The sequence below is a fragment of the Microtus oregoni genome, unplaced genomic scaffold, assembly GCF_018167655.1.
Source record: "Microtus oregoni isolate MIOR12 unplaced genomic scaffold, Mior012 000015F_ref0000493, whole genome shotgun sequence".
Classification (NCBI taxonomy): Eukaryota; Metazoa; Chordata; class Mammalia; order Rodentia; family Cricetidae; genus Microtus; species Microtus oregoni.
Window position 1 is genome coordinate 36,523,899 of NW_024543074.1, and position 22,849 is coordinate 36,546,747.

Sequence of the window (22,849 nt, forward strand, 5' to 3'; positions counted from 1 at the left end):
AATGAAATCTGGTGCTCTCTTCTGGCGTTCAGGCAAACATGCTGACAGAACACTGTATACATAATATATAAAATAAATCTTTTTTTTAAAAAAAAAAGAAAGAAACCTCATAAGAGCTCTTTAAAAAAAATTAAATGAGTCAAGGTGGGGCCAGGTGTGGTATCACACATGCAGCACTTGGGATACTAAGACAGGAGGGTTAATAAATTTGACACCTGCCAGGGATACGTGGGAAAATCTTGTCTGGGGCATGCAGGGGAAAGGGTTGAGGATGAAGTCCTCTGTGGCCTGATATTTAGCATGCTGAATCTTGTGGTCAGTTCCCAGGATAATTCTCTGCTCCTGTCTTGCGGTGCAGGCGGGTGGAGCAGCTGGTGTTATACATGAAAGCAGCACAGCTGCTGGCAGCCTCCTTGCATCTCGCCAAAGCTCAGATCAAGTCCGGGAAGCTGAGCCCATCCACAGCTGTGAAACAAGGTATGGGAGCAGACCATAGTCTATGGCTCCAAGGGCCTTTGTGTCATGCCTTGTCCCAAGTCAGTCTCTGCTGATCTTTTGTTTCTAATTCTTTACTTGATACAGAAAAGTCAGAAAACCTTGATCGGTCTTTTCATTCTGAAAGATCGGAGAACCTGACTTTGTCTTTTCCTTCGGTGGCCATGTAGTAGTGTCACTTTCTTTCCAAAAGCAGGAAAGGTACATGTCACTGTTATTTCTGGAAGGATATTAAAACTAATTCCAATTTCAACTTTGTTTCAGTTGTTAAAAATCTGAATGAACGATATAAATTGTGCATCACCATGTGCAAGAAACTTACAGAAAAGCTGAATCGCTTCTTCTCTGATAAACAGAGATTTATTGATGAAATCAACAGTGTGACTGCAGAGAAACTCATCTACAATTGTGCTGTGGAAATGGTAACCTTTTCAAGGCTATTAAACACCTGTTTACAATGATCTGCCCTTTAAGAGTTTATATCCTGCCCTTTCTCAAGTCCCAAATGTTCACAACACTTGGGACTTGAGAAAGGGCAGGATATTACCTAGTGAAGTAATTAGATTTAACTGACATTTGAGTACTTAATATAGTGTAACTTTTTGCGAGACAGGGTTTCTCTGTAGCTTTGGAACCTGTCCTGGAACTAGCTCTTGTAGATCAGGCTGGCCTTGAACTTACAAAGATCTGCCTGCCTCTGCTTCCCAAGTGTAGTGTAACTTATTTAATAAAATTACTATAGTCCATAATCTCAGTTGTTACACTTGATAAGTTTTACTGTATTTTCTTTTAAACTTCATTTACATAGACATGTTCTCATCCTTTTATAGTTTTATCTAAAATTTGGATTAATGTTTAGCATTTTTCTGCTAATGAGAAATTCTGGCTCTGTAAAACTAAATAGGTGATTGAGTTTGACTGAGTGACTTTATATAGACACTAAGGAAAAGCAGCTTTCCATTTGTCTGGGTATATATTGGAGTTTTCTCTATTTACTGGGGGAAAATGACTGAGGAATATAGAACATTTAGTTATTAAGTATCTCAATTTCAAAATTTATGAACTAATGTTATTTTACCTGTTCAACATAATAGATCTTTCCCATTTAGAGAAATTACAGTTGTACTATTGCTATACTCTTAGATTTACCTTAATAGCTAAAAAATAGTTTTATGAAATAACTTTGGAATGTAAGCTGACAAGAGTATGTCCTATTGCTCTAGACTATTGATTGGAATGGCAGGTAGTATATAACACTATACTACATTAAGACAATAAGAATTTTATGCTAGGAATTATATTGCTTCTTTCCTTTCTGGATTTAACCATAACATTACAGAGTCTTTCTTCCTTTCATCAAAATATATTGATTTTAATATTTTTTAAGCTGCACTGTTCATAAGGACTTATGTACCTTTGGAGCTGCAAATCTTCTCATTTTGTTTACTGGTTCCAGGTTCAGTCTGCAGCCCTGGATGAGATGTTTCAGCAGACTGAAGACATTGTATATCGGTACCACAAGGCAGCCCTTCTTTTGGAAGGCCTAACTAAGATCCTGCAGGACCCTACTGATGTTGAAAATGTGCATAAATGTAAGTCGCGGTACAATAGTGCACAGTAGTGCTCCCTCATCTCCAGTCCAGCTTTCTACAGCTGGGCTCAAAACTATTCAATGAAAACACTCAGAAATAAAACACCATAAATGTTTTTGTTTGTTTGTGTTTTTTGAGACAGGGTTTCTCTGTATAGCCCTGGCTGTAGTGGAACTTGCTCTGTAGACCAAGGTGGCCTTGAACTCGCCTACCTCTGTCTCCTAAGTGTTGGGATTAAATGTGTTGTCACCACTGCCTGGTTCATAGTTTGTTTTTAAGTCTTTTTGTTTAGTTTTTAAATAATTGAGTATCATTATGGCATTTAAATTTTTTATTATTTTTTTCTATTTCATGTGCTTGGGTGTTTGCCTACATGTATGTGTAAGTGTACCGCACGCATGCCTGGTGCCTTTGGAGGCTAGGAAAAGGTATCAGATCCCCTGGATCTGGAGTTACAGAGAGTTGTGAGTGGTTAGTGGATCTGGGACTTGAATCCAGTCCTCTGGAAGAGCAGCAAGTGCTCTTAACCATTGAGCCTTCTTTTCAGTCTTCATTATGGGTTTTTTCAAACAAAATTTGTTTCTGTTGTTTCCCCTTGCCTCTCTTCTTCCTCATCCACATTTTGCATTGTTCTCTGAGTTGTCCTCGGCTACCTGGGACATGACCCATGCACCCCCTTGTCCAGTATATACTGTATATACTTGCTGTGTTTGTTCTCTATACCTATTGGTCACTTAGTCACAGTGGTTACGAGGTATAATGTATTGATAGTGCTATGCTTGTAGATAGAATTTGATACTATTTATAATCTCAGGCATAAATTGAGGGTCTTAGAACGTGACTTTGTGGATAAAGAAGAACACTGAATTTAACTAATTGTAGTTTGTCCTCTAAGTTGTAAGTTTGGGATCACATTCTTTTTTTTTATTATTTATTTATTATATATACATCATTCTGCCTCCATGTATGCCCGCACGCCAGAGGAGGGTGCCAGATCTCAGTACAGATGGTTGTGAACCACCATGTGGTTGCTGGGAATTGAACTCAGGACCTCCGGAAGAGCAGCCAGTACTCTTAACCGCTGAGCCATCTCTCCAGCCCTGGGATCACATTCTTGAGCTGAATCTTGGCTTTAAAACCTTATAGAAATTATTAATCTTTTTGTGGTCTCAGTATCTTTTCTCTAAAAAGTTGAGAACAGTGTTAACCTTATGCTGTAAGGATTAGAGAGGCTGCATATAAAATATAGATTATTCCAGGCATTGGTGGTTCACACTTTTAATCCCAGCACTCAGGAGGCAGAGTCAGGTGGATCTCTGTGAGTTCGAGGCCAGCCTGGTCTACAAGAGTTAGTTCCAGGACAGGCACCAAAGCTACACAGAGAAACCTTGACTTGAAAAACCAAAAATAGATAAATAAACAAACAAAATACAGATCACTTTTATTCTTCAGGTCTTTTCATTACATTATATTGTTTTCAAGTTCCTGTTTAAGAATGTAGGAAGATGTTTATTACTTAATAGAACTCTTTTAAAATTTCTAGGCTTAGAGACCAAAGAATGTTATAAAGATCTCTGTACTACAGCTTTGATAAAACTAACAGAACATAGAGTGACAGGGTACCAGTATGATACATATTTCCCTAGTATCTGGTGTATAAGGAGCAGCTGTTCTTGTGTATGTGGTCATACACAGTTTAATAAAAGAGGACAGCAGTCCCTACGTCACTTACACCTCAAAGCAAGTGAGTTGTTAGAGCTGAACCTTTTCTTAATGGTATGTTAGTCCCAATTTTACCACTGAAGCATTAAACTACAGGTCCTATCTGAATTGTTGCTGGACAGAGAGAAGAAAGTGTATTCATTCTGTTAACTCTGGGGCAAAGACAGAGCAGCGGAACATGGTGGGAGAGTTGTAATTTCCCCCTTTAGTTCCTCTGTCCTTTAGTTAGAAAACACAAATAGTTTTTTTGTTAATATAATTTTAAATTTTATTTCTAGATAAATGTAGTATTGAAAGAAGATTGGCAGCACTCTGCAGTAACTCTGGAGCTGTATGAGCAGCAGACTTGTCTGTGGACCAGCATGGGAACATGAGGTAGCATGTTTGGGATTATAGTTTGGTTCTGTCACCCACCCAAGAAACCGTGGTGACTACCAAAGAACAAGCAGCAACTTAAGAAGGAAAAACAATATAAAACTACATGTTTGTAGAAAACCTGCCTTATTGGAGAAGTCACTCCCCTTTTCCTTTTTCTTTATAGAAGCAGAAGCAAAAGAGTATCCACACATTGAACCTGGCAAATAAATGTACCTTAGAACTAGAATCATAAGTACAATTATTCTTGTGGATAATTAAACAGGAAAGAAAGTGAGTGACACTTTACTCAACTCTGAGTAATATATGAAATTCCATGCTTTGTTAAGGCATATACAAGCAAAGAGTCTACAGCTCATCCAGACAGTTTGAGATTTGGGGTAAGTTTGTCTGAATCTGAGCGTGCATCTTTAAACAGCTCAGAAGGAAGTGTTTTAAGAAGAAGCAAAAGGTGACTCTTGGATGAATTGTGACATCTTCAAGTTGATCTAATGTGGACATAAGTTAATCTTCCAAAATCTTTCATATTGCACTAATTTATTAAAATAACTGTGTATTGAATTTTGCAATTTAAAACTAACTGAGGCACAATGGACTTGTTTAGAATATTTTACTTGATTCCATACATAGGCTCTTTTCAGAATTCATGTGTATACTCCATTGAAGTTTTAAATGGTCAAAACTTGCATTCATGTGAACCTTTGCATTTTTCTCACCTGTAATCTTCACCAACAGATCTTCTCAGTGGTATTTTGAGTTGCTGGTTGTTGCATTTTTTTGTTGTGCATGCAGAATGTGCATTGATACCTGTGACCATAGGTTTATTAAAGGCTAAGTTTATTTGCACAGTATTAGAAAGCTATCATGAATCAAGAGATACTCTTGAGAATTTTAATAGGGCCAAATCAAAGTGATGAATAAAGGCTTGTTAGTGATGTGGAGTTTCTACATGGAAATTAGTAGGAAGTGAGGTTTGTTTTCCTTAGAAAACTGGGCAGCTCTCTCCAGACTAATGTGCACTTTTCAGTGTTAGTCCTGACAGTTCACCAAATAGCTAGTCACAGTGAATTAACATCTCTCAAAGAACGGTTCCTGTGTTGTATATTGTTTGGTTTCTTTTACTTACCTGCTTGAATACTTGAATAAAGCATTCACCCGTCTTAACCCTTTCATTCAACCCTTCACATAATGACCTGCACTCTGATAGCTGCGCAGAAGCTCTTGGGCATCGCACTTAACAGAGACAGTGTGGTTTCCATTTACTTGGTGGACAAAGTAATGTAATTTTTACATTATTTATCTGTGTGAAATTCTAGAAGTTAATTTGAACATTTATTTATAAGATGTTTGTATTTTTAGGTCTTTACTACAGTGTTTCTACCTCTCATTTGTAACTGCATGCATTATTCTCCAAACTAGGTAAAACTCACTGAATCATTGTGTAATAGCCTTTTTTAAATTGCTTGTACAAATGTATATTAAGGATAAATAAAACTGACAGTGTTTTTAGGTTATAGTTGGGTTGATATTAAGTGGCTTGTCAAGCCAAATGCTTCTTTAGTGAGTAGGTTGGAAACTTGGTCATTAATGGCCTTTGTCCTGCTCCAGGATTTAAGACTCTTGGTGGCTGACATGCAGGCTCCTGAAAACAGACTATACCCCCTCCTTATATTAGTGATAACTGTTTGAGATAATTTTTTTAGATTTTACACTGAATTCTTTCATGTTCTCTTAATTACCATGTTATCTCAGTTGATTTTCCAAGTGAGTAGATTTAGTTGGCCTCTTATGCCACTTTTCAAAACCACAATATGAAAAGATTGAGAGAGGGTAAAGTTGGTGTGAAGTAAGGAACTGCAAATGTTGAAACTGCACTGTAACTCAAGCTCTTCTCACGTCAGAGGTCTTATAGGTGCTGTGTATAAAGCAGCAGAGTCTCACAGTGGAGAACAAACTGTAAACTCACGAGTAATGGTTTTGATTATACTACCATTATCAAGGCTAATTGTTTAAAAAGATTTTTGCCTTGATTATAGCAATAATAAATAAATGTTTTATGTTTCTGTATTTTTATTTCATATCTGAATTTCATAAAATGGAAATAGACAAGTTCACACATTCGTGGGTCCGCACCAGTATTCAAGTCATAACCTGGAGAATTACTTAGCATGCAGATATACGTAGAAGAATTATCAGGGAACCTGCTGATTGGCCTTTCTTGCTACGTGAATTTTCTTTAACTGTCATCTATTGAAGACCTGTTCTTGACATAATGATTTCCTGCAGCCCCCATGTGCTCTTTCTTCTGCTAGAAGAGAGTGCTGGCTTCACAAATGAGGTATAGGAGCTTGTGAAGAAGCTCTTGTTAGTTGACACTTCACTGTCTAGGGATGGAAAGGAGAAAGTTGAGTTGAATGAAGAAGAGATGAGGGCATAGAACAGGTCCCTCAGAATGATGCATCTGACATGTCTAGGTCCCTATACCTCCCTCTGCATGGAGCAGGTGCTTGGTGTCTACTTCCTGAAGCACTTCAGGTCAGACAGGATGGCATCCCTCCTTCCAACTCATCCCTTTGCTGCTTCCTCCTCTACCCAGCTGGTCCTATGAAGTAGCATCTCTTTCTTGGGGCTATTGTGCTTAAAACTGCTGATACCCAGTTTCATTATTTTGTTTGAGAACATTCAATGAATGAATGAATGACTTATTTTCCATAACATAGTGCCCCTCCCCCCAGTTCTCACAAGAGATGCTGTTCTACAGTCCAGCATAAGAACCAGGAAGTACTGTGGTTATGGATGCCCTGTCTCAGTCTCTAAGAACAAGAGGAACCTGAATTGGGGCAAATTAGGCAGGAGCGTTTGGACTCAAATATTAAAAAACCCTGAGGAGGAGCACAAACTTCACTTTTAATTGCCCTTCCTAATTGGTATTTCTGTAGGACAGTAACTTGGCAGGGAGCCATTACTGCCCAGTCTCTCATACTGACCCAGCTCTAGATGGCATTTGGCTTTGTGGGTTCTGAATCATTGAATCAGCAGCTGTGCAGACTACTAAGTCCTTCCCAAGTCCCTTTCATGCTTTACAAAGACCTGGTGAGAACATTATCTTTGAATGAAGAATCAAAAGGTCAAGGCAGCATTTTTGTCAAATAAATCAGGAAATTGGACCCGAAATGATGGCCCTAAAAATACAGTGCAGCCGGGTGTGTGGTGCCCACCTTTAATCCCAGCAATGGGGAGGCAGATGCAGGTGGATCTCTGTGCATTTGAGACCAGCCTGGTCTACAGGATGAGTTCCAGGACAGCCAAAGCTACATGGTAGAGAGAACCTATCTCAAAAATAAAAAATAAATTTATAAAGCAGTGCCTATAGGAGATGTATGATAATCCATGATTAAAATGACAGCATTTGCACACGAGATGAAACCAAACTGGCAAAGGATCAAGAGGAAAAAGCAACAAGACTCTGACCTCGCTGCCAGGGTGACCACACAGCACTCGGTCAGACTGCACAGGAGACCAGGCCACAGAGAGCTGCTATGGTGCTGAAGGAGAATAGTGTGGGGAGCAAGTGGAATTACCTGTAGGCGTTTTGTGGGTTGGTTTTGTTTGTTGTTCTTAAGGTTTATCCCTACAAGTGTTTTGCCTGCATGTATGTATGTATGTATGTACACTGCATGTATGTCTGATGCCCCTGGAGACCAAAAGAGGTTAATGATTCTCTGGAACTGGAGGTATGGGCTGTTGTGAGCCACCATGGGAGTGCTGAGAACCAAACCTGGATGGGTCCTCTGCAAGAGCAGTATTTAACCACAACTGTCTCTCCAGCTGTGGGCTTTTCTTTGCTTTTCCTTGGTTCAATTTTAAATTTTATGAAGACCATTGTTGCTGAACAAGTATTGCTGGGCTGTCCTGGAGACTGTTGAGCAGTAGATAGCTATGTGAAGTTGCCCAGCCTCTCCAAGATGAGCTACGTGAGCACCCCTTCCAGGCCCTGCCCCATGCAGCATGCTGCATCTAAAACAGTCCTGTGCGCCCACCATGGGTAGATGTTAACTTAAACATTATCTATTGAAAACTCTATTCTGCATCTCCTCCAGGGTCTCTGCAGCTTAACTTAGGGGTCCACCTGGTCACAAACCAGCTCTGTTGTGTTCATCTGTGTGTCCTTGGGCATCTATCATAAATCTCTCAATTTGCCAAGTATGGGAAGAGTTTAACCCTTCGAGGGTTGAAGGAGGATTGACTGAAATTGCCCTGCAGTCATTTGAGCACCACCTGGCACAGGTGAGAACTCTGATAACTGTGTTGTGATTACTCAGGAGCTCTTTTATGATAGTTTATTTTGTTTTAGGACAGGGTAAAAAAATAACTTGGTTTTGTATTTGTTTGAAGCAAAGCCTAGATTTAGGGCTCAGTGAAGCCACATGCATTATGGCCAGTTAGCTGCTGGAGAGGTCTCATTATTGCAAAAAACAAGCTACCTTTCTACAACTTACCCACCAGGGCTTGGCTTTGGGCATTCTTTATGTTGTCCTTTAAGCCTTTTGACTCCTTTAATAAAAAGTGTGTATCAATCTAACATTTGTTATTTCATTTGTTCCCTAATGACCTGCAACATTTCAGAACCACAGATAGTTTGCAATCCAAAGAATGGTGCTGGCTCAAAGGTAGATATCTAAAATCAATGGGATAAAGTCCAATTTACAAAACTAGAGATGAACATTGTGGCCATTTGAGTTTGATAAGTCAAAACTCTTTGAAACAGAACACATTGCACATTAAAGAACTAGAAAAAAATTAGTTTGCCCAAATGTTATTGGGAATAATGGATATCCATATACAAAATTCAGCCAGACCCTGTCATACTGTAAATATAACCTGAAATGTTAGGGTGCATTGTAGGAAGCGCATGTGCATTGCAGTAAAGAAGAGCTCCTATAACTCCATAGAACACCAACCAAAGGAGAACTGCTTGGGGCTGGAGAGATGGTCAAGCAGTTAGGATCACTTACTGAGAGCCAGCGTTCAGATCCCAGCACCCACAGAACAAGGTGGGCATCCTATATAAGCCTGTAACTCTGGCTCTAAAAAGGGGAAAAAGATAGGATTACTAGAGCTTGCTGGCTTCCAGCCCAGCCAGGAAAATGCAAGCCTCAGGTTCATAGAGAAACCCTGCTTCAGAGGAATAAACAGAGGATACCCAGCATTCTTTTGGCCCCTATATGTGCAAACAGAAGTGGGTGCACCCCTGTATGTCATTGGCACACACTGATTTACAGCAGTTTTCATTGTTTTTTGAGACAGGGTTTCTCTGTGTAACAGCCCTGGCTCTCCTGAAACTTGCATTGTAGACCAGGCTGACTTCAAACTGCCTCCCTTCCCTTTCCCCAGAGCTGGGATTAAAGACATGCATCACCACCGCCTGGCTGATTCACATCATTTTTTAAAGTGTGTGTGTGTGTATGCACACACATATATTAATTTTTTTTGTTGTTTTTTCGAGACAGGGTTAGAGTGATAGTTCAGCAATTAAGGGCACTCTCACTGCTCTTATAGAGGGTTTGGGTTCACAATAGTCTTGTAACACCAGTTTTGGGGGTTCTGATTTCCTCTCCCAGCCTCTAGCTCAAAACAGACATCTTCAGAGGCAACTCATTGGCTATGCAGAAACCCTCAGCCAAACACATTGTGACTGGCTGGTTAATGAGGCCCCTTCTAGCTGAGAGGTGGTGAAGACCAGGGACAGCTGACCTTAATCGTCCCTGAAATCTACTGGAATAATGTGCAGTAACATTTAGCAGGTTTACAAGTCTTCAGCAACCTCCTGCCTTCACTTCCCACAGCCCTAGCCTGTGTGACTCCTTTCCCCTTTACAGAACCATCCTCAGACTTTGGCTGGGAAGCAACCCACAAGGCACAGGTGGCATGAAGTTTTTTATTGGTGGTAGTGGTGTATGTTATGATTTGGATACAAGTGTCCCCCAAAGGCTCATGTGTTGAATTTGGCCCCTAGCTGATGGTGCTGTTGGGGACAGGTGGGAAGAAGTTAGGTCATTGGGATGTAGGTACGGCCCTTCTTTCTTTCCAGCCACCATGATGTAAGTAACTTTGTTCCACCACATACTCTAGCTATGGCTGCTTCACCACAAGCCCTGAGACCATGGACTGGAATCTCTGAAACCATGAGCCAGAATACATCCTTCTTCCTTTAGGTTATCTTGTCACAGAAGCAGAAAGCTGACTAGCCACGGTGAGCCAACACACTGGGACTTATTTGATAGTGCAGCTGAACTCAGCCCATCCTGTTTATTGTCTTCCACAGTACTGGCTGTTGAGGCAGCCCAGACCTGAATGGAGGCCTCCTTTCAGTCTGCATTGACCCCAGCAGCTTCTCCATATGGAAATCCCTCTTCAGGCCCGCATTTCTGGCAAAGTGCTTTTGGCACTAGGCTCAGGCTCAGATTTATGACTGTTTAAAAAGGCCTCTTAACCACTGAGCCATCTCTCCAGCCCCGGCCTCACTGATTTTTATTGGGGGGGGGGGGGGGAGCCTTACTCATGCTAAGCCAGCAGCCTAACCTGGGTTATATCCCCAGGCTGTAAATACTATATATAAATTCACTTATTTTGAGACCTCATAATTTTTAATTAATTCTTTACCTTTTATAAAAGCTGTAGAATCAAAAATCAGAAATGTTGGGCTGGAGAGATGGCTCAGCAGTTAAAAGCACTGACTGTTCTTCCAGAGGTCCTGAGTTCAATTCCCAGCACCCACATGGTGGCTCACCACCACCTGTAATGAGGTCTGGCGCCCTCTTCTGGCCTGCAGGCATCCATGCAGACAGAACATTGTATACAGAAATGTTGCATTAATTACCCACAAAATGTAATGTTATAGTCAGTCTACTGAACATTTTTGAAGGTTTCAGGGCAGCAGAAACATGGGCTTTCTCACTGTAAGAAACCCCACAGTGGATGGCAAGCTGAGTGAGTCATTTATGGGCAAACTCAGAAGAGAAACCACCTGCACAGCAGAGGGCTAGCTATTCTGCAGATGTGGTCACTTTATGTATGTGACAGGAATGGACCAGAAGTCCAAAAGCTCAGCTTGAAGGAAAGCCTTACTGTGTCTGGGAACCTCTGTAAACAATGTGTGGGAGCTGAGTACGATCCTCCTCCAATATCCACTCCCTCCCCATCCTTAGAAACAGCTCAAGAACAGACACTCCCAGCATATGACTCCCAATTGCAGCACAGCACCTTCTGCAAACCTATCAGAATCCTCATCCTTACACTTGGCTCCAGTCTCATGGAGCCAGGAACTTGAGCCCAGCATCCTGTTCCATTAATCCATGATTACAATCTCTGCTGAACTCAGCCTATCCTGCACTTAGGGATTTAGCTCAGTGGTAGAGCCCTCTCCTAGATTTACAAGGCCATCTTCAGCACCAGGCACGTGTACACACACACACAAATACACACACTGTGGAGCAACAATGACCACATCATGATACTTCCATCCACAGGATGCAAGCACAAAAGTTTTAAAGGGTAACTGAGGCCCGACATCAGGTGGCTCATAACTGTAGCTCACTAACATGGATGTAAGTCTTCACAACTACCGGAGAGAAAAGGGGGAGACTGCGGGGAACCCGGAGACCACGTGTACATTCTCTGGGGGGCAGTTAAAATAGCCTGTGGGAGTAGTCCTGACCTTCCCTGGAGAGGGGTTACTATTTGGTGGGCTTTCTTGACCCTCCCTGGGGAGGGGTCACCGTTCGGCAGGCTTTCTTGGAGGTGGAGTTTGGACTGAGGCAACTCCCAGGGGAGGGAGCTGGGGTGAAGCCCCCGGGCAAACAATCCAGGCTTTTTGTATCAAGGGGTGCCAGGAGGTTGAGGTGACGCTTCCGACCAAATAATACCAATCAGAATTTCATGAGTGTGGAGAGCTGGAATGCTGGAAAACCAGAAAGAAATCATCTTGGGCTTTATTGAGTCTCCTTCACAACACCCTTGTAACTACCAGGGAAAACCTTTTGGAATGCACTAAACTCTGCTTCCTCAAGCCAAAAGGTAAGAATGTCATCAGACAGCCATTTACGACCCTACAAGCGCACAGAGCTCTCCTCTCAGCGGTCACCTGCTTACCTGGTGTATCTCGCCATTACAATTTGCCTGGTAAATGCATGGATTTATGACTTCCCTTTGTTCTGCAACTATAAAAACGTCATGAAACTCTTTCTACATCCATGTTAGTGAGGGCAATATGAATCCCTGTTCCTGTGCCCTAGTAACTCACGTTCGGTTGAGAATAAGCTATCCATTTTCTTTGTTTTTTTATATTGGCAAAAGATGTGTGGCTGGCATTTCTGGGTACTGTGAAGCAGTGATTAGCAAAAGAGACAAAGAATCTATTCTCTTGAGGCTTAGAGAGGTTTGGGTAGGGCTATTTATCCTATCCTAGTCTAAATACAGACTGAGCCCCCAATCCCAAAATCCAAAATGGAAAATGCTCCTGTTATGCCCAGATCACAGAGTCCCTCAAAAAACCAACTAGGAGATCAAATCCTGTATGTAAAAGCAAAGAGCCTTTATCCTTACACAAGTTTGCAAACTCGGACTCTCCATGTGGCCAACAGGGTTGTGTAAAAAGAGAGCCCCAAGCTCTCTAGAGTGAGTTCTAATGTCAGTGGGTAACTAGGCAGCTATCATGAAATATGTTTCAGAGATTACAGCAAAAGTCACTAATTGCAAGAAAACAGATGTCTTTAGCAATTAGTCAGAAAAGGGACTGCTAGTAATATCAGACAGTCAGTATCTGAGTTTTACCTTGAGATAGTATAAAAAGCTTTCTGCTAACTCCTGAAAGACCTGGATAAATCCAGACCTCCCCAGCAGGAAGAAAATAGTCAAAAATCCAAGCAGGAAGAGAAGAATCAAAAATCTAGGATTAGCCAGTTCAGTGACTGTGTTTTAGGAACTAGCTGATTATGACCTTGGGAGTGGTCCTGAGAGACAAGGAGTTGCCCCCTTGTGATCTTCACTGGTATTTTCGGAATTTTCTGTGACACACTCCCTGCCAATTCCGGATCACTGGGCTGTGGTTTCTTCCCTTAAAAATCTGCTTCTCAGGGCTGGAGAGATGGCTCAGTGGTTAAGAGCATTGCATGCATGTTCTTCCAAAGGTCCTGAGTTCAATTCCCGGCAACCACATGGTGTCTCACAACCATCTGTAATGCGGTCTGGTGCCCTCTTTTGGCCTGCAGACATATACACAGACAGAATATTGTATACATAATAAATAAATAAATAAATAAATAGATAGATAAATAAATAAATAAAAAATCTGCTTCTCAGCCGGGCGCTGGTGGTGCACGCCTTTAATCCCAGCACTTGGGAGGCAGAGGCAGGCGGATCTCTGTGAATTCGAGACCAGTCTGGTCTACAGAGCTAGTTCCAGGACAGGCTCCAAAGCCACAGAGAAACCCTGTCTCAAAAAACAAAACAAACAAACAAACAAAAAAAATCTGCTTCCGGTCACTGGGGTCGAACTCCTCCCCTGCGTGGGTTATGAGTCTCGGCCCCAGTGCACTGGTTCCCGTCTCCTCTCATCAACTAAAGCCTCGTGTGATTGCAGCAAGGACGGTCTCTCGTGAGTTACTGGGGGGGTCGTGTTATCCCGAGACTTGAGCAAGAGTCTCCCCAGCACTGGGGGTCTTTCACTCCTAGGTTCTCAGCCTAAGAACCAGTTAATTCTAATTTATTAACCTTCTGGTATTACTAGAACTCACTCCCCTCTTGAGGGTCTCCATTGACTGACCCACAGGTCAGAGCAAGATCATAAAAATTCATTTGTTCAGAGCTAATGCTTGGTGCCCCTACTATAAAAAGTGGGTTCAGAAACCGGCCTTTTGCCACAGCCTAACAAACACCATCTCTGGCTGTGGTCTCAGCTAGCTGATAAGCTTCTGTGCCCTGCAGTGTTTTTTTTTATTATTATTTTTTATTTTTAAGTTTGCTTCTGGTTTTCCTAGGATCTGGTTTCTGGAATAAAGTTTGCTTCTGGTTTATTAGACTTAGTGGTGTTCTCATCTTTGCGCGACCCCCCTGGACCCAACATCAACATGTAGAAGAATGAAAATAGACCCATATCTATCATCATGCACAAAACTCAAATCCAAATGGATCAAAGACCTCAACATAAAGCCAGCCACACTGAACCTTATAGAAGAGAAAGTGAGAAGCACACTTGAGCACAATGGCACAGGGAACCACTTCCTAAATATAACTCCAGCAGCACAGACACTGAAACAATTGATAAATAGGACCTCCTGGAACTAAAAAGCTTCTGTAAAGCAAAGGACACGGTCAACAAGACAAAGCGACAGCCTACAGAATGGGAAAAGATCTTCACTAACTCCACATCAGACAGAGGAGAGGTCTGATCTCCAAAATATACAAAGAACTCAAGAAATTGGACACTAAAAGAACACATAATCTAATAAAAAAAATGGAGTACAGACCTAAACAGAGAACTCTTGTAAGACTTTAAGACAATCCTGAAGCCATTTTTGACAATTCTGAATCCTCTCGGCCTCTGTGCCATAGTGCTTCCCCTCCTCCCCTGGGAACCAAGGACCTAACAGCTACACATGCATGTACTCAGTTCCTGAACAATTACCCATCTACGTATGTTTTGGTTCGGTTCCCTGGGAAATGGGGTCAAAATGACCTCTTACCTCATCTGATCTGGCAACAGCTCTCCAGTCAATTATTGGTAATAGCCCTTTCAAATAAGCCAATCAGAATAGTCAAATAACAACCCCCCTTGCTTCTGTGGCCCCTTTAAAAGTAGACTGTACCAGCTATTCGAGGTCTCTTGACTTCCCGAATGCTGGGGGACCCTGTCATGAGAGAATTAATAAAATCCTCATGCTTTTGCATCGGCTGTGGTGTGTGAGATGGTCTCTGGGGGAGACTCCTCCTCGGTGTTTGGACGCTAGAGTCCAACACTCTCAACAGAGAAATCTAAAATGGCTGAAAGACACTTAAGGAAATGTTCAACATCCTTAGTCATCAGAGAAATGCAAATCAAAACAACTCTGAGATTCCATCTTACACCTGAAAGAATGGCCAAGATCAAAAACACTGATGACAGCTTATGCTGGAGAGGTTGTGGGGAAAAGGGACCACTTCTGCATTGCTGGTGGGAGTGCAAGCTGGTACTACAACCCCTTTGGATGTCAGTGTGGCGATTTCTCAGAAAATTAGAAAACAACCTTTTTCTAGACCCAGTAATGCCACTTTTGGGTATATATCCAAAGGGTGCTCAATCGTGCCACAAGGACATGTGTTGTGCTTTCCTGTCGCTTTAAGGGACAAGCCACGCCCACTTTCATTACCTCTGACCTGCCTGCTGCCATCTTGGGCCCTTTTCTGCTTCCTTGACGTACGTGCTTTTTATTATAAGGAAGACCTGGGAATGTTATGGTTTTGGTCCCTTTAAGAGACAAGCCACACCCATTCCCCTCCCTATCCGCTGAGGCAGGCTGATCTTCAGCTTCCGGCCTGAGCTCGCTCTCTTTTCCATCTTCCTCTCGGAGAGGCAGCTTTGTTTCTGCCTCTCTCCCCACTTCTCTGCTTCCCCCGCTTCTCTGTCTCTTTCTCCTCTTCTCCCTCTCTCTCCCCCCCTCTCTCTCTGTCCCCCCCTTCACCCTTCCTCCTCCATAACCCCTGGAATAAACATTCAACCTCACCCTGCATGTCGTGTCTATCCATGTTTCTGTCTTCTGCCCACCCGCCATGTGTCTCCCTGCCTGGGACCAGCCATTGCTCAGGGACCAGCAGCTGTCTCTGCCTGGGACTGGCTGCTACCAGGGCCCGCTGTCTGCCGCCACATGGCCTGCCGCCACCGCTCGGGGACTGGCAGCCATTTCTGCCTGGGACTGGCTGCTCCCAGAGCCCGCTGCCTGCCACCACATGGCCCGCCACCACCATTTGGGACCTACACATTTCTGCTGCCTACTGCCGCGGGGATCTTGGAGCATTTTTAAAACAAGAATAACAACATGTGCTCAACTATATTCATAGCTGCTGTGTTTGTCACAGTCAGAACCTGGAATCAATCTAAATGCCCCTCGACCGAAGAATGGATAAGGAAAATGTGTTACATTTACACAATGGAGTACTACACAGCAGAAAAAAAAATGACAGCTTGAATTTTGCAGGAAAATGGATAGAGCTAGAAGACGTTATATTGAGTGAGGTAACCCAGACACAGAAAGACAATTATCACATGTACTCACTCATAGGTGGTTTTTAAACATAAAGCAAAGAAAGCCAGCCTACAAACCACAATCCCAGAGAACTTAGACAATAATGAGGACACTAAGAGAGACTTACATAGATCTAATCTACATGGGAAGTAGAAAGTATAAAAAGACAAGATGTCCTGAGTACATTGGGAGCATGAGGACCTTGGGGGAGGATTGAAGGGGAGAGGGGAGAGGCAGGGAGGGAAGCAGAGAAAAATGTAGAGCTCAATAAATATCAATAAAAATAAATATTTGTGGGGGAAAAACTTTGTCTCATACACAAAGTTACATTTGAAATATGGTATAAAAGTAAATTCTGAATTTAGACTTAAGCCTGATCTTAAGGTGTCTCACTATGTAAATACGGATCCTTCAAAACAAAAACCCAGAAATCCCAAACATTTGCCATAAGGGATTATTGAGCATGTGAACGATTTGCATGTGGGTGTGGCTCCAGGCCGAGACTGATTTATTTGTGATGGCCTTGGTTTAAAGGGAACTGTTGTGCAGAAATAAAGTGGTAGGGAGAGTTGGGGTCCGATGGAGTGGACAGGAGAAGGACGTGAGCGCCTTTAGGGCAGGAATGGAAGATCAGGCTTCAGGCTGCGTGTCCACAGGGGTGAAAACCAATCCTGGCTTCGGAGCAGTCCCGGGTGGGCTGATCTCAGAGTTCTGTGTCAGCTCTACTGAGCACTGTCTGTATACCCACTTCCTCTTCTGTCTTCCTCTGAGGGTTTTCTCCAGAGAAGAATCGGTGGTGCCTCCAGAATGTAAACTGGAAAGGAGGAGCCTTCTTCGCTGAAGGGCCAGAACAAGGGCTCCTGCGTTGCAATTGGCTTAACCCGCTGCCCACGCTTAGGGAAGAGCAATCCACAGTGCTGAAAGGGATGGCTTGCCTTGATTGGCCAGTTCCTTCCACACCCCCAACAAATGCAAGTAAACAAATGCGGGAAGTAGTAAAATCTGCCACTCCCCAAGGGTGTGTCCTAAGCGGACGACAAAAAATCCTGCAGTTGAAAGATCATAAATTGAAGGACATCCTTGGCTACTAGAGAGTCTTGACACGTGAGAGCCTGTTTCCATCAGTCAATCACCAATTAATCAAAAATCCTGTATAAGTTGTCTTTATGTTTTTAGGAACACACACAGACAGACAGACAGACACACACACACACACACACACACACACACACACGAAGGACAAGTAAGAACAAAAGAGGTCATGAAACTGAAAGAGCGAGGCAGGGTACACGGGAGGGTGTGGAGGGAGAAGAGTAAAGAGGGAAATGCTATCATTTATATCAATCTCAACAGTTAAAAAACAATTTAAAATTAGTTAATGTTTAATTAATAAATTGAAGTGAAACTTAAAAGTGTCCTGTAGAAGAGGCGTCAGTGAATCCTGCAAATGTGGACCTCTCAGGCCTTGCTGAAGGCCAAGCATGGCAAACATGGCGCTGACAGGTTTTGCCTTTACCCTTCCCCTTGCTAAGAACTGTTAGGTTACAGTCCTAAAGGTAATCACCAAGATTCTATTCCCTTACTTGGCCACTTCCTCCTCTTGACGCTGACTACCAAGAAAGGTCCAGCTATCAAAAGTCCAGCAACCAAAAACCCCTTTTCACTACCCTAATTTGCATGCCCAATCAAAAAAAAAAACAAACCCAGCTCATCCTAACCCAAGGCTCTCCCCCTTTTCCCTTTATAAACTTCCATTTGCCTGTGGCTCACGTCTGTCTCCTCCCTATCCAGAGACAGTGAGACAGTCCTTTGTATCCCTGGGGTAGATACCCCTTCCCCTCCCCCTTGTTCCTTTTCCCTTCTTCTTCACCCTCTGCCTTTGTCTTTTATTTCCTGCCCTCTGTCCCTCTAGGACAAACCCATCTCCTTTGTGCTGAGAACTTGGTCTTGGTGTGTCCTGTGCCAACACTGGTCCTTCCACTTACAAGAGCTGTGTGTCTCGTGAAAATTGTCGAGCCAAGAAGACCATTAAACAACCTCGCCTGTGAAGTAGTGCCTGCACCTCATTTAGAATGCAGAGTTTGAAATGCTTATGCTCTTTGCCTGTAAAACAAAACGTTAGTCTAAGACGACTTGATTCTCCAGCTCCGTGTGCAATCTAGGTCCAATGAATTCTAGCTTCTCTACTCCCCTGCCTTCTGTCAACACAGAAACCATAGCTCTCTTACTCTGAAGCCATTCTGAGTGATCATGGCCTAGGAACATACGTGTAGGTTTCCCTAAATTCCATTTTCTAGGTTTTATGAAGTTTCTATAGTTTTACAGAACAAAGAAAGTGATGAAGTCAAGTTTAAAATATATTGGCGGGTGCATCAGAGAGGCAGCTACAGCAGGATGGCAGAGGCTTTTCTGAATTTATCAGACCCTTCCTTCCACCAACCCAAAGCTAAGAACACCAGCAGATAAATTACAGATTCCAAAAGGTTTCTTTCTATTAAGTCACAAGGTGGGCAGGAAATGGCTGTTTCGGGGGGCTAGAGCTAGCCTGAGATGAGGTAACTAGCCTCTGGATCTATAACATCCCAGTCTCTCTCCACAGGACAGAAATCCTAGTCAGGCGGGCGGCAGGCAGGCAGGCAGGCACAGCTTCTTGTCAGAAGTTTCCATTCACACTGTCAATGAATTCTAGCTACCCACGTGCCCCCGCAGTGAACTCTAACCATCGTTGGCCTTCTGATAATTACATTCCAGCCACCTAGGCACCCTCCAATAAATGTCTGCTTGTCTCGCTTGTGAACTGGAGGTGGTACAGTGGGTGGCATGGGAGTCACTAGTGTTGTGGAGCCAGGCAGCGTGGGTGGTGTCTGTCCGTGGCTTTTCACCAGAAGCTTAGTTCCCACAGGTGTTAAAATGGAGATAGGTCTTACCTCATCTCTCGAAGTTACTGTTTATACTCACTTATGTAAATTATATATAAATGTATGTAAATGGTCTGATGCCTGGCGTGTGTTACCTGTTTGTTACTATGTTATAAATGATAAGGGATCACCATCAATGATATTGTATCGACAACAATCAATTTGCTGAGGGTGGTGGCCACACTTCTAGCACCAGGGAGGCAGAGACAGGTGAGTCTCTGAGTTCCAGGCTAGTCAGGAAAGCCTAAACAAATTCTTTTTTGAAAAAAAATTGTTATTTTTAATTATGTGTATGTATGTCTCTGTGTGGGTATATACAAGTGAATGCAAGTGTCTGAGGAGGTCAGAGACATCAGATCCTCTTGGAGCTAGAGTTACAGGCAGTTGAGAACTGCCTGATATTGGTGCTGGGAACCAAATGCAGGTCCTCTGGAAAAGCAATATACATACCAAACACCGAACCAATTCTTCTATAATAAAGGAAGAAAGGGACAACGAAGAGGATAACAATAACAACAATGATAACTTAGTATCGACTGTATGACAAGAACCATGCTGAAAGGTTTGCAGATTTCTTAATCTTCACAACCGCACGAGATGCGGGTATTGCTGTCATCCCTTTCTCAGAAAAGGAAAGAGCACCAAAGAGGCGACTTGGTTCAAGTTTGCAGACCAGAAAAGACTTGAACCCAGCCAGAATCTATAAATCTAAACCTTCATACTAACGAGGTCCACACTTAGAATCCGTGCAACCAGTGGCCAACTTATTTTCACCTCCCACCACATTTCTCTGGTCAGCTAGATCGCCTTACTTCTGACCACGCCCACTCTCATTCTCCCTTCCCTCCCCCCTCTCTCTTTCTTACCCCTCCTGGGCGGGCTACGCCCACAGTCCCAGCCAAACTCTAGGTCTGAGTGCCTGCTCTGGGCCCCGCCTCCTTTCCCGTCCCTCAAGTCTGGTCACGCCCACTCAAAAACCCCCTCTCACTCGCTGAGCCACGCCCACAACACGTTTCCCCTCCCACTCCGGCGGGCCACGCCCACAGCATCAAGTGTCGCGCCTACTTCTACCCACACCTCCCGCCCCTCCCCTCACCCTTCTGACCACGCCCCTAAGGCCCCGCCCTCTCCAGCCAGTTGCCCCCAGGCCCCGCCCCTGGCCTCGCAGTCTCGGACGCCTTTCTCGCGCTTGGGTCGCCATTTTGCTGTAAGCGTGCGGAGCGCTGTCCTCTCTTCCTTCGGCAGCCGAGGCTGCGGCGGGCCGGGCTGGGGTCGGGACCAGGTAGGCGGGCGGGAGCCGCGGCGGGCGGACTGCGGCCCGGTGAGCCCGGAGCATCGTGTTCGGCTCGACCGACCTTAGTGGCCGGGAAAAGAATAATTTACTCCACTCAAACGTAGGAGAAGCGAGGAGTGGTTTAAGATATTCTACCCGAAAATGTTTTTTTTTATTGTTGATAAGGATTTTTCTTATTTTGATGTTGCCGCAATTTCGGTGTTTAGCTTTTGTGAGGGATATGAAAATACTGAGCCGGGCTTTGAGGCCTGAGGAAGTGTAAATTCTAGTATCTTACGGTTTTTTTTTTTTTCCCCCATACGCTGCTGGGGCCGAACGCAAGGTGCTGCAAGCTATGCAAGCGGCCTGCCTTTGAGCCAGCCCTGTCCTAGTGCTGAAAATTTTAAATGCACAAATAAAAATAATCAATGCATGCTATTGAGCCCCACTGTAGGACACCCGTCTTGTCCTTTTCCTGTAACCGCGCTGGTTTGTACCATTGTCACCCAGTATTTGCGTAGATACGAACATTATATTTATTAGCTATCCTGAGATTTAAGATAGAGCCAGGGTTTCTGCTCTTAAATAATCTTGCGGTTTGTGAGACCTGGTGGCAAACACCCCTTAATTCCTGAGGCAAGTGGAAGATCGTAACTGGTCTGCGTAGTGAGTTCCAGGCCAGACAGGGCTACAGAAAAAAAAAAAACAAAACAAAACAAAACAACAAACCTTGCAGTTTCTATTATCGACCATAGCTCTTTACTTGGGATAAATTCCAAAAATTGACAACAACCCCCCCCCCCCAAAAAAAAAACATGTTCTTTCTTTAGCACTTAAAATGAGTCTTTTCTGAGTAAGGTATGTTTGCAATAGACATTGCAAAATCTAGGTATTTGTCTGATTCTGTTGATTGTGGAGATCAGGTTGTATGCAAAGAACTGTAGTACAAGGCAGACTGACTGAGCTCTGTCCTTTTGGGGCCTGAGTAAGAGGCTGAAAAGTCAGAGAAGCTTTTACATACTGTGATTTTGTTAAAGAGTATGGAAAGTAATGACAAACCCATCTTTTTGGGTTTTTTTTAGTTGATTTTATTAAGCTCTACATTTTTCTCTGCTCCCTCCCTACCTCTCCCCTCCCCTTCAACCCTCTCCCATGGTCCCCATGCTCTCAATTTACTCAGGAGATCTTACCCTTTTCTATTTCCCATGTAAATTAGATCCACGTATGTCTCTCTTAGGGCCCTCATTCAAACCCATCTTCTTATTAAAACTACCTCCCCAGATGTGGGGCTGGAGATGTGTGTGGCCGACTCAATGTTAAGAGTTAGTTGTTCAGGACTGGACTTTGAGTCCCAGCACCCACCCACGTGGCAGCCCATAATCACCTCTAATGCCAGTCTCACAGAATCTGACACCCTCTTCTGGCCTCCAAGGGTACCAGGCTCACGTGTACAGACAAACATGCAGGTAAAAGACCCATGTACATTAAATAAGATTTAAACGTTTACTTCCCCAGGTTTAAAATTATTTTAAATCTAGTTCCTGCTTCTTCAAGTTGTCCCCAAGAAATAGAAACTCAGAAATACATAGCGTCGGCCATATGCAAGCGTTCTCATGATAGGTGCACAAAACGCCAGGCACCGCAGAAGAAGAATTTAAGCTCTGCCCTCCAGTTTTTCAGAATTTCATTTTGTACTTTTGAATTTTGGTGTTGGTTGAACCCAGGCCTGCTGCACAAGCACCCACTATTCACTAAGGTCCGCCATCAGTCTGTCTCATTGGTGTCAGCGTTTTTTCCATGCTGGAGTTGAACCTAGGCCCTGTATATGATAGGCAAACGCTCTAGCACTGCAGCAGATTCGTTTGGAGCGAGGTATATCACTAATAAAAGTAACTTCCGTATACTTTTTGTTAACATGTGACTTTCAGTTCTGCTTGCTAATTATTGTCTCCGAAGTGAGGCTTTGTTCAGCGTGCATTTGGTTGACCCTCTGCTGCCTTAACTTTCAGTGTTGGTGGGGAGGCTGTTACCAAGCCTCTGTCTTTATTGTCTTGGAGTCCAGTGAGCCCAAGATGTGGCCCAGGCCTCTTGGATTACAAGGTCTCTTTAGAAGATTGGTTACATAGTGGATGCTTCAGAGGGGACATAGCACGCACTGCGTGAGGCTTCCTAATTCTAGCCTGAGTGTTGATGCTG

General features: G+C 43.4%; 2 protein-coding genes across 10 annotated transcripts in view; both read left to right on the top strand.

Annotated features, from left to right (window-relative positions):
- The window catches only part of Ulk2 (unc-51 like autophagy activating kinase 2), a 75,701-nt gene extending 69,450 nt beyond the window's left edge, over positions 1-6,251 (top strand). For 2 of the 3 annotated variants that reach the window (XM_041663883.1, XM_041663884.1), the window contains 4 exons: positions 359-477; positions 760-917; positions 1,952-2,087; positions 4,088-6,251. In XM_041663883.1, the coding sequence (XP_041519817.1) occupies positions 359-477; positions 760-917; positions 1,952-2,087; positions 4,088-4,146 (472 nt within the window). In that variant the 3' untranslated portion in view covers positions 4,147-6,251. The remainder of the gene's footprint in view (positions 1-358; positions 478-759; positions 918-1,951; positions 2,088-4,087) is intronic. The other variant, XM_041663882.1, reaches the window with a different exon arrangement.
- Positions 6,252-20,544: 14,293 nt separating this feature from the next.
- Prpsap2 (phosphoribosyl pyrophosphate synthetase associated protein 2) overlaps positions 20,545-22,849 on the top strand; it is a 37,427-nt gene continuing 35,122 nt past the window's right edge. For 3 of the 7 annotated variants that reach the window (XM_041665448.1, XM_041665455.1, XM_041665453.1), the window contains exon 1: positions 21,891-22,119. The gene's annotated coding sequence lies outside the window, so the exon portion shown is untranslated. Of the gene's footprint in view, positions 20,663-21,890; positions 22,120-22,849 lie in introns of those variants that run through there. The other 4 variants (XM_041665450.1, XM_041665449.1, XM_041665454.1 and 1 more) reach the window with 4 other exon arrangements.